The 11,992-nt window shown below is 48.6% G+C and overlaps 1 protein-coding gene across 1 annotated transcript in view; it reads right to left on the bottom strand.

Annotated features, from left to right (window-relative positions):
• The window catches only part of GLG1 (golgi glycoprotein 1), a 123,078-nt gene that overhangs the window by 15,903 nt on the left and 95,183 nt on the right, over nucleotides 1–11,992 (bottom strand). Inside the window, exons 11-16 of the mRNA XM_054389496.1 lie at nucleotides 10,521–10,674; nucleotides 7,991–8,128; nucleotides 6,675–6,761; nucleotides 4,630–4,692; nucleotides 3,206–3,319; nucleotides 1,226–1,314 (exon numbers count right to left, since the gene is read on the bottom strand). Coding sequence (XP_054245471.1) covers nucleotides 1,226–1,314; nucleotides 3,206–3,319; nucleotides 4,630–4,692; nucleotides 6,675–6,761; nucleotides 7,991–8,128; nucleotides 10,521–10,674 — 645 coding nt within the window. The remainder of the gene's footprint in view (nucleotides 1–1,225; nucleotides 1,315–3,205; nucleotides 3,320–4,629; nucleotides 4,693–6,674; nucleotides 6,762–7,990; nucleotides 8,129–10,520; nucleotides 10,675–11,992) is intronic.

Below are 11,992 nucleotides of genomic sequence, written 5' to 3'. Positions count from 1 at the left end.
GGAGCCTCGAGCAGGGGGAGGGAGCTGGAGCCTCGAGCTGAGGGAGGGAGTTGGAGCCTCGAGCAGGGGAGGGAGCTGGAGCTCGAGCGGGGAGGGTGGAGCCTCGAGCAGGGGGAGGGAGCTGGAGCCTCGAGCTGAGGGAGGGAGCTGGAGCCTCGAGCTGAGGGAGGGAGCTGGAGCCTCGAGCTGAGGGAGGGAGTTGGAGCCTCGAGCAGGGGGAGGGAGCCGGAGCCTCGAGCAGGGGGAGGGAGCCGGAGCCTCGAGCAGGGGGAGGGAGCCGGAGCCTCGAGCTGAGGGAGGGAGCTGGAGCCTCGAGCAGGGGGAGGGAGCTGGAGCCTCGAGCAGGGGGAGGGAGCTGGAGCCTCGAGTAGGGGGAGGGAGCTGGAGCCTCAAGCAGGGGGAGGGAGCTGGAGCCTAGAGCAGGGGGAAGGAGTTGGAGCCTAGATCTGCATCACAATTAGAGCCCAGAGCAGAGCAAGTTAGAGCCTAAATCTTAGTTAGTGCCTAAACCTGAACTAGTTAGAGCCTAAACCTGAGCTACAATCTAAATCCGAATTTAGGGCCTAAATCAGCAGGCAGGAAAGTATCCAAAAATCCCACCACAAACCTGCCTGCAAGGCCTCTGCTCTCAAGTCACATCAGCACTTGAGCAAAGCTTTCCTTGCTCTGGGAAGCAGATGAAGGTGAATACCTCAGGAGGCACTGCAAGCAACCCTTTGGCACAATGGGAAGGGCATTTCTCTCATAAAATGCAAATGGCCTTGCTAGCCAGGAAGAGGATTGACCTTGGGTCTAATTTAGCCTTACATCATTGCAACAGGCCATTGACACACACCCCTCCCTTCCCTTTTATACTGAAGGGAACAAACCAGCTTAAACAAGTGGGATGTTTTCCCTTCCCAGATCAGCAAGTGGATCAGCAGCCTGCATCTAAAGCTGATGAATCTCGCAAGGATACAAAACATCCCTGGGACATGCAGTCCAACAAGTGTAATCATCAGTTATTCCCAGAGCAAGAAAAAAGGACAGGCTTGGGGTGCAAGAGTACAGCAGAAGTCACTTTAAAGAGGCAGGCAATGCCTCTACCCCTCAGTGTCTGCAGTCACCAAGAGCAAAGAATCAGCTTTTAGAGGAACTCCAGTGCTTGCTGTCCTATCATGAAATACTCTCTAACTTTCTTACACATTTATACCATCAAATTCCTGTTTGCTCAGGGGCTGCTTACTTTTTTTTGATGTTGGGGCACAGTTTCAACACATCCTCCTTGCAGGCCATTTTGAACTTGTAAGAGAACCGAAAATCTTTCATTTGAACCTGGAAGAGAGAAATGAGGATGATTTTGGTCACCTGGAGAAAGAAAACAATGAACCAGAAAAAGCCAACCAACCAAAGGCCAAAACCCCAAAAAGAACAGGGGAAAAAAAAAAAAGGGGGGGGGGGGGGGGGGCGCGTGGGCAGCAAAAAAGATCAAGAAAAGAACAAGGGAGGGGAAAAAAAGAGAACAGAAAGACCAAAGCGGGGAGAAAAAGGAGAAAGAAAAGACCAAAGCGGGGAGAAAAAGGAGAAAGAAAAGACCAAAGCGGGGAGAAAAAGGAGAAAGAAAAGACCAAAGCGGGGAGAAAAAGGAGAAAGAAAAGACCAAAGCGGGGAGAAAAAGGAGAAAGAAAAGACCAAAGCGGGGAGAAAAAGGAGAAAGAAAAGACCAAAGCGGGGAGAAAAAGGAGAAAGAAAAGACCAAAGCGGGGAGAAAAAGGAGAAAGAAAAGACCAAAGCGGGGAGAAAAAGGAGAAAGAAAAGACCAAAGCGGGGAAAAGAGAAAGAAAAGACCAGGGGGAAAAAAAGGAGAAAGAAAAGACCAAGGCGGGGAAAAGAGAAAGAAAAGACCAGGGGAAAAAAAGGAGAAAGAAAACACCAAGGCGGGGAAAAGAGAAAGAAAAGACCAGGGTGTGGAAAAGAGAAAGGAAAGACCAGGGGGAGAAAAAGAAAGAAAAGACCAGGTGGGGAAAAGAAAGAAAAGACCGAGGAGAGGAAAAAAAAAAAAGGGCAGGGAAAAATAAAAAAGGAGAAAAATAAAAAGAGCAGGAAAAAAAAGAATGACCACCCAAAAAATAAGAGCAGGAAAACGGAAATAAAAGAAGAACAGGGAAAAAAACCCAAAAGAACAGGAAAACCTCCAAAAGAACACACCCAACCCCAGAAAAAAATAGAAGAAAAAAAGAAAAGTACTGCCCAAGAGAACCTTTGTTGAATCATACAATCACCAAATGCTTTTGTCCACAACTTATTATTGTATTTATTTATCTCCAGCTACCTCAGAGGAGGCTGTTGGAAAGTAGGGGTTGGGCTTTTCTCCCTAACAACAAATGATAGGACAAGAGGAAATGGCCTCAAGTAGCACACCAGGGGAGGTTTAGGTTGGACATTAGAAGAAACTTCTTCACTGAAAGGATTCTCAAACACTGGAACAGGCTGCCCAAGGAGGTGGTTGAATGGCCATCCCTGGAGGTGTTTACAGGCTGCAGAGATGTGGTGCTGAGGGCCATGGTTTAGCACCAGCCTTGTAGAATTCGGGAATGATTGGACCGGATGATCTTAAAGGTAATTTCCAACCCAAATGATTCCATGATTCTGTAAGTAAGAGAAACACCGGGCTGCTGAAGAAGCTGAGACTCCATCTACTATGCACCAGAAAGGAAGGAGAAATAAGTAAGAGAATCACAGAATTGTTTGGGTTGGAAAAGCCTTCTAAGGTCATCGAGTCCAAGCAGCAACCCAACCCCACCATGGCCACCAAACCATGGCCCAAAGTGCCATGGCCACACCTTTCTTGAACACCTCCAGGCATGGGGACTCCACCACCTCCCTGGGCAGCCTGTGCCAATCCCTCACCACTCTTACAGCAAAGATATTTTCCCTCATCTCCAACCTAAGCCTCCCCTGGCACAATTTCAGGCCATTTCCTCTCCTTCTGTCACTTGAGACTGGGGAGAAGAGCCCAACCTCACTGCAACCTCCTTTCAGGGGACTGTAGAGAGAACTCCAGAAACAACCATTTGTGACCAGGCACACAAGCAGCTGAAATTCACAAGAGCACTTTAAACACAGTGAGGAAATCAATCTGAGAGAAGGAGAGGTTTCATAAGGAGCTAATTGCTGTCAGCAAGGACCAGGCTTTCCCTGCTAAGGGCAGGAGAGGGCTGCTTACCAACTGGAAATGAGTAACTCCGATTGCACATTTCTCATTCATTTCCTTCTGGTGTTTGTTCTGTATCAGACACTCCATCAGGTCCCCAGAATCAATCTGGTTATCTGCAACCTCCTGAAAAAAAAAAAAAAAAAAAAAGATGAAAGGCTCGAGACATGATTTTTGGATTTTCATGCACCTTTGGCACACTGTGATGAGGAAATAAGGCAATTTCCAGTTCCACACAACTGGGAGCTTACACTCACCATTAACTGACCACCCATGAGTTGTACCACACAAGTATTTATAGATACAGCCCAGAAAAGTCATTTCAGGCACACAGACACACTTTGGACTCAGGAGAACATGCTGCAGAACCTCACTGCTTCTATGAAGTACTACAGCTAAGTGCCTTCATTGCTGTGTAGCTGGTACTCAGTTCCAGAGCAACTTAAGAAGTTATTTCAGGAATGCTGAGCAGCTGCACAGAGCCCAGTGGCTGAAAGCACCACTTGTGGGCAAGGGAGATGGAAAAGCTTAGTTTTTTGTGACTTAAAAAGGTGATTTTCCCAATTAGAAGGCAATTGTCATCCTAAACTTCTGGGGGTTTTTGTGCTAGGGCTCTGACAACAGCAGAAGTAGCAGGTGGAGCTAAGAATATTTGGGTTAGGAATCACAGAATTGCTAGGGTTGGAAGGGACCTCAAGGATCATCCAGTTCCAACCCCCTGCCATGGGCAGGGACACCTCACATCAGAGCAGGTTGCTCACAGCCACCTCCAGCCTGGCTGCAAAAACCTCCAAGGATGAGGCTTCCACCACCTCCCTGGGCAACCTCTGCCAGGCTCTCACCACCCTCCTGGGCAAGAATTTCTTCCTCACATCCAATCTCAATCTCCCCATTTCTAGTTTTGCTCCATTCCCCCAGACCTGTCACTCCCTGACACCCTCCAAAGTCCCTCCCCAGCTTTCTTGGAGCCCCCTTCAGATCCTGCAAGGCCACAAGAAGGCCTCCTCAGAGCCTTCTCTCCTCCAAAGTGAACAACCTCAACTCTCTCAGTCTGTCCTCAGAGCAGAGCAGCTCCAGCCCTCTGTTCATCCTCCTGGCCCTTCTCTGGACACCTTCCAGCACCTCCAGAGCCTTCCTGGAACAGAGGCTCCAGAACTGGACACAGTACTCCAGGTAGGGTCTCACCAGAGTGGAGCAGAGAGGAAGAATCCCCTCCCTTGCCCTGCTGGCCACACTTCTCTTGATGCAGCTCAGGATGTGATTTGCTTCCTGGGCTGCAGGTGGTTTAATTAAAGAGTTTTGTTAACTGCTTACCTCTGATCTTACTTTTGAGCAAGTACACCAAGAACTAATGCTAAAGCCTTCTCTATCCTTTCCCACAGAGTGATTTCTTCCCTCCCCCCCTCCACATATTCACACTGTTACAGAGCACTCACATGGCAGAAGGTCTGGATAATGGGCTCACAGGCTCTCATCAGCAAGGCTTCAATTTGAATGTCCTGCAAGGAATATGCAAAATTTCATTTCATCTCTGACAACAACTTAAACTCAACCCAGTTTACAGGCTTTGAAAGATGTCATCCAGACAGCTTTGCCCTACACTTACGGAAATCCTAGGGATCACTCTAGCCAGCAACATGGCAAATGCAAGAGAAGATTTCCAGCTTAAAGGGAGAGCCTGGTCTCCACACAAGCTCCTCACTTAGATAATTCATAGACTGGGTTGGGTTGGAAGAGAATTTACTTTAAGGACCTTGCCTTTAACTAGACACTCAATGATCTTCAGATCATTCACTTCCAACCCCCCTGCCATGGGCAGGGACACCTCCCACCAGTCCCAGCTTGCTCAAGGCCTCATCCAGCCTGGCTTTCAACACCTCTAGGGAAGAGGCATCCACAATCTTCCTGGGCAACCTGTGCCAGTGTCTCCCCACCCTCACTGACAACAATTTTTTCCTTCTCTCCAGTCTCAGTCTGCCCTCTCCCAGCTCAAAGTCATTGTCCCTCATCTTGGCACTCCCAGCCCTTGTCAAAAGTCCCTCCCCAGCTCTCCTGGAAGGCTTCTCTAAGATCTCCCTGGAGCCTTCTCTTCTCCAGGCTGAACAGCCCCAACTCTCCCAGCCTGTCTCCATAGCAGACAGGGTTGGGTTGGAAGAGACCTTAAAAATCATCCAGTTCCAACCTCCCTGCCACAGGCAGGGACACCTCCCACCAGCCCAGCTTGCTCAAAGCGTCATCCAAAGTGGCCTTGAACACCTCCAGGGAGGGGGCATCCACAATGTCCCTGGGCAACCTATTCCAGTGTCTCCCCACCCTCACTGACAACATGCTACTGCTGTAGAATCCAGTTTGCAGTCACCTTACACCTAGGCAGGAGTTGAAAGATTAATGATAGTTCTGAGCAAACCATTTTGGAACCACAAGGAGACCTTTCCTAGGGCACTTGGAATCACCAGAAGGAGACCTTCCCTAGGGCACAATGTAAATTTTTAAGAGCTTCAGGGAACAGTTTGGGGCAAGAAGACAAAAGATGAAGTCTCACAGAAAGCTGAGCTGCTGACCTGACTGAAACCCTCTCATGATACATGTGGCAGTTAATTCTTGAGAAGTTTTGAGGAACAGGGGGAAGGAAGCTGCTGTATGGTACTCAAAACTACCTGCAGGCAAGATCACAAAATGAAGTCCCACAACTTGACCTGTACTAAAGGTGAGAGGGTCACCTCTGCAAGAAGCCTTAGCTTCAGTGCCATAAGTGATTTTAAGCACAGGAAATGTCCTCACCAGCCTAAAATCATAGAATGGTCTGGGTTGAAAAGGACCTCCAAAGGTCATCCAGTCCAACTGGACTCTGCAGTCAGCAGGGACATCCTCAACTAGATCAGGTTGTCCTGAGCTGTGTTGAGCCTCAGCTTGAATATCTCCAGGGATGGGGCCTCAACCACCTCCCTGGGAAACCTGTTGCAATGTTCCACCACCCTTATGGTGCAGAACTTGTTCCTAACATCCAATTTAAGTCTCCCCTTCTCTAGCTGCCCCTTGTCCTGTCACTATAAGGCCTTTGGAAACATAGTCTCTGTCCATCCTTGTTGTAGCCCCCTACAGGTGCTGGAAGGCTCCCTGTTAGGTCTCCCTGGAGCCTTCTCTTCTCCAGGCTGAACACCCCCAGCTCCCTCAGCCTCTCCTCATAGCAGAGGTGCTCCAATCCCTGATCCTTTTCATGGCCCTCCTCTGGACCTGCTCCATCAGGTCCATGTCCTTCCTGTATTGAGGGTTTCAGACCTGGCCACTCAATTCAATTCCCTTCCTCAAGAATCCCATATGAAAACTTACATTCCACAGGGTAGAATGGATGGTCTCTGCTTGATCCTAGAGAGCTGCATTTCTGCAGCTACTCTAACCTCACTGCCTTCCATCACTATCAAAATGACTTTAAGTAGACATGCTCAAGGATTCCCATTTTCCTGGGCTGAACTCTGCTCACCTCAGACTCCAGCTCAGTGAGGTTTCCCACTATGTCTCTGCAATCAGACACCAAGTCATCAAGATGGTCCTGAAGGCATTCCAGCTCCTAGAAAATCAGACATTTTAGTGTGTTATCCAAGAACCCAACTTGAAAACTTGTAACACATGTCAAGCTGCTCTGCTCCTACATCTCAATCCCACTCCCAGAACACATATATCATAGAATGGGTTGGGTTGGAAGGGACTTTCAAGATCATCCAGTTCCAACCCCCTGGCCATGAGCATGGACACCTCCCACCAGCCCAGGTTGCTCAAGACTTCATCCAACCTGGCTTTGAACATTTCCAGGGAGGGAACATCCACAACCTCCCTGGGCAAGCTGTATCAGTGTCTCACTACCTTCACTGTAAAGAATTTCTTTCTAATCTCAGCTCTCAATCTCTCTTCTCCCAATCTCCAGTCCCTTACCTCTCCAATGGAATTGTTTAGAATTATCATTGTTTTCCTTTTTACAGCCAATAGTGATTTCTTTACATTTTACTACTTTCTGTCCAAGAGCTGTGAAAAATTTTTAAAGGCATAGCCTAAAACTACCACAATTCTCAATCTCCCCTCTTCCAGCTCAAAGCCACTGCCCCTCGTCCTATCACTACAAGCCCTTGTAAATACATAGTAGTGATTGTGAATGTTGCTCTGGGATGTCACTGCTTGTTCTCAAAGCTGCTGCTGTTTCACTTCTGGGCTATCACACTGAATTTGCCCCTCACATAACCTTATGGAGAGATTTCATTACCCAAAGGACAACCTACAGTGGGCCCTTCAAAACGACAATGGTGTGTGCTCCGCTGTGTCTGCAGGGGAATCCTCCTCCCCTCCAGCTCTGCTAGGACACAGCAATTTAACATGAAAGCCTTTGTTGAAAGTTTGTTAAGTAGCAGCAGATGTGAGTTGAGCTCTGTATAAACACAGGAAGCATGTCAGCATTTGCCAAATGGAAATGGGATAAAGTTTATGTGGGAAATGTCAAGCTTGTAGCAGAGTATTACAAATACAAGGCAGGGTGGGGTGGCTTCATTTAAGTCCTTCTTCTTAACTACCCTCTTCCCCTTTCTGATGTCACTTTTGAACCTACTGAAGCCATGCAGGAGGTGCAAAGTTTCTTGCTATCACCTTCATCCCTGTCTCACATAGATGACATTTCAAACTGCACTCACTGTTAATCTCTTCTCAGCTATAGGGAGACAGCTAGAGATGTCTCTTTACCCTCCTTTTTAATTCCCCTTCCCACCCCCTCCAGCTCTGCAAATCAGTTAGCAGTGCTCCTGCATGCAGTACCTGTCCTGTCTCTGTTTTCTCACTGCACCACTTCCCCAAATCAATCATACACTTGTCCTGAAGGGCTGGGTCCAGTTTCACGTCCATGGCACGCTGGTGGAGGATCCTCTGGACCTCTGCTCTGCACTCTCGAGATAGCTGCAAAGAGGGCAAAGAGGTTTTTCAGAACCCCAGCACGTTGGAAGCTTGGAAGAGACCTCTGGAGGTCATCTAGTCCACACCTCCTGCTAAAGCAGGGGCACCCACAGCAGTTCAGCAGGTGGAATCTCTAAATCCATCCAGTGCAAACAAGGTGCTGTCAGGTAAGGCACTGAGAGTGACCACAAGTGCCCCCAGCAATCCCAGAATGCACACAACAAGCTCTGGAGTGGCTCAGCAGGAGCCTGCTGGGTGCCCACAAGCCATCCATGCTCCAAAAATGTTTGGAGCTCTGTCATTTCATTTTTGGATGAAGGCTCCTTTCATTCCACTACAGTGAACTTTATATTCTTAAACCTTCCCTTTGCTTCTGAAATGAGAGGTCAAAGCAGGTCACCCAGATTATCTGCTGCACCACCCCCTTCTTTGAAAGCTACAGAGAAAGAGAAGAAAGTCCAAAATAGTCTTCTGGAGAACGAAGTCAAACCAGCTCATGCCCTCAATACCAAAAGGCAAGCCCAATTTACTCCCACAGCTGCAATTTCTTCTCAGCAATTCCCACTGCAGTACCTCAATTGCCAAGACTGAGGGCAAACCAAATTGTAGAAAAAAACAAAGCAAAACAAAACCAAGAGAGGCTGGGATGGTGCTTGTCAGAGCTCAGATGTCCTGCTCAAAGCTTAAACCTTCAGACATCTAAAAATCCAAACTGCTGGAAGTTACCCAGCATTTTGTTGTCAGGAAAAAAAAACAACCACAAACCCAAGTATAGCTCTGACCTGTGAGGAGTTTGTTTTCAAAGGCTAAATTTCCACCTGACAGCTGTTCCCTTAGCTTATTTTCCACAGGGGAAAAAAAACCCCAAACATTTAAAAGCCTTCTCACTCCCTGATAGATTATTTGCAGGGTGCCTATTGATTGCTTTGGTCAGCATTAATATAAAATGGAAGTTAAAAAAAAAAAAAATCTCAGCTCAGCAGACTAAGAAACTGCATTAAAAGGAGAAAAAAAGAATATTCCTAAAAGATGTTTTCAATCAATACTTGACCTCTGCCACAAAAAGACCTTTGAAATCAAGCTGAGGAAATTAATTTTTAAGCCAGGCCATTGTATAAATCCACCAATTCCTGGAGGCTGTGCACACTCCAGGGCCAGAAAGAAGGGAATCAAGCAGCTGCTTTCAAGGGAGTGCTTTGCAGCAAGCTTGAAAAGAGCAGCAACCAAACAAATGTGGTTGTGGTGGACTGCAGACTGCAGGGCAGCAAGTCAGACCCCTTCTGTCTTCTTCAAAGACATTATAAGAACACTTAGCAGTGCAGTGCTGATGCTTTACATCAAAAAGAAGAATTTAATGGGAGTATAATCCGAGTTGTACTCAAAACTTCATCAGAAGCAGCCTAGAAAAGCTGGGCTTGGAACTCCTTTCATAGAGTGGTCTGGATTGGAAGGGATCTCCAAACCTCATCCAGACCAACTCCCCCTGCAGTCAGCAGGAACATCCCCAACTAGATCAGGCTGCCCGGAGCCCTGTCAAGCCTCACTTTGAGTATCTCCAGGGATGGGGCCTCAACCACCTCCCTGGGCAACCTGTTCCAGTATTCCACCACTCTCATAGTAAATAACTTGTCCCTCACATCCAATTTAAATCTGCTCTGCTCTAGTTTGAAGCCAATGCCCCTGGTCTTGTCCCTGCAGGCCTTTGAGAACAGTCTCTCTGCAGCCTTCTTGTAGCCTCCTTCAGGTACTAGAAGGCTGCTCTGAGGTCTCCCTGCAGCCTCCTCTTCTCCAGGCTGAACACTCCCAGCTCCTTGTAGCAGAGCTGCTCCAACCCCCTGAGCATTTTTGTGGCCCTCCTCTGGACCCTCTCCATCAAGTCCATGTCCTTCCTATATTGCTGTGTCCAGACCTGCTCACAGCACTCCAGGTGAGGTCACACCAGAGCAAAACAAAGAGGCAGAATCACCTCCCTGGCTCTGCTGGCAATGCTGCTTTGGATGCAGCCCAGGATGTGATTTGCCTTCACAAAATCCTTCAGAGAATCATAGAATAATCATAGAATGATAGAATAACTCCCTTCTGCACCAAACCAATCTTGCAGCTATGTGACCTATCTACAAGGAGCCATATTGCTCCTTGGACTTGCACAGTGTCCAAAGAGACACAGCCAAGTTCTTTTCAGGAATTTGAGGACACATTTCCCGTTGTCATATCTCACTGGGTCTGTTTTACTGTACCACAATACGACCACAGACCTTCAAGGCACAGTTGAGGAGCAGCGCAAGTAGCTTTTAAGTAGCTTTTGTGAGCACCTGCAGTTTTAGCAACTTCCAGACGTCCCTGCAACCCTTCTCATTGCAGATCAAAGAGCAGTAGGCTGCATTTTAGCACTTACCCTCCTTCCTTGCTCCTCTGTTCGGTAGGCATGCCTGTACAAGCAGGAGAAAACAGCCCCTGGAGGCATCAGCTCACTGGTCTCATTCCAGCCATGGGTATGGCAGAGCCGGGAAGCATCTCCTTGACACTTGCGGTAAAGGACAGTGTCCAGCCTGCAAACACAGAGGGATCACTACAGCTTCACCCCAGCCTGCAAACAGAGAGGGATCACTACAGCTTCACCCCAACCTGCAAACACAGAGGGATCACTACAGCTTCACCCCAGCCTGCAAACACAGAGGGATCACTACAGCTTCACCCCAACCTGCAAACAGAGAGGGATCACTACAGCTTCACCCCAGCCTGCAAACACAGAGGGATCACTACAGCTTCACCCCAGCCTGCAAACACAGAGGGATCACTACAGCTTCACCCCAGCCTGCAAACAGAGAGGGATCACTACAGCTTCACCCCAACCTGCAAACAGAGAGGGATCACTACAGCTTCACCCCAACCTGCAAACACAGAGGGATCACTACAGCTTCACCCCAACCTGCAAACACAGAGGGCATCACTACAGCTTCACCCCAGCCTGCAAACACAGAGGGATCACTACAGCTTCACCCCAACCTGCAAACAGAGAGGGATCACTACAGCTTCACCCCAGCCTGCAAACACAGAGGGATCACTACAGCTTCACCCCAACCTGCAAACACAGAGGGATCACTACAGCTTCACCCCAACCTGCAAACACAGAGGGATCACTACAGCTTCACCCCAGCCTGCAAACACAGAGGGATCACTACAGCTTCACCCCAGCCTGCAAACACAGAGGGATCACTACAGCTTCACCCCAGCCTGCAAACACAGAGGGATCACTAAAGCTTCACCCCAGCCTGCAAACACAGAGGGATCACTACAGCTTCACCCCAGCCTGCAAACACAGAGGGATCACTACAGCTTCACCCCAACCTGCAAACAGAGGCATCACTACAGCTTCACCCCAACCTGCAAACAGAGAGGGATCACTACAGCTTCAGCCCAGCCTGCAAACACAGAGGGATCACTACAGCTTCACCCCAACCTGCAAACAGAGAGGGATCACTACAGCTTCACCCCAACCTGCAAACAGAGAGGGATCACTACAGCTTCACCCCAGCCTGCAAACACAGAGGGATCACTACAGCTTCACCCCAGCCTGCAAACAGAGAGGGATCACTACAGCTTCACCCCAGCCTGCAAACACAGAGGGATCACTACAGCTTCACCCCAACCTGCAAACACAGAGGGATCACTACAGCTTCACCCCAACCTGCAAACACAGAGGGATCACTACAGCTTCACCCCAGCCTGCAAACACAGAGGGATCACTACAGCTTCACCCCAGCCTGCAAACACAGAGGGATCACTACAGCTTCACCCCAGCCTGCAAACAGAGAGGGATCACTACAGCTTCACCCCAGCCTGCAAACAGAGAGGGATCACTACAGC

The sequence above is a fragment of the Indicator indicator genome, chromosome 19, assembly GCF_027791375.1.
Source record: "Indicator indicator isolate 239-I01 chromosome 19, UM_Iind_1.1, whole genome shotgun sequence".
Classification (NCBI taxonomy): Eukaryota; Metazoa; Chordata; class Aves; order Piciformes; family Indicatoridae; genus Indicator; species Indicator indicator.
This window is presented reverse-complemented; position numbering and strand designations above follow the sequence as displayed.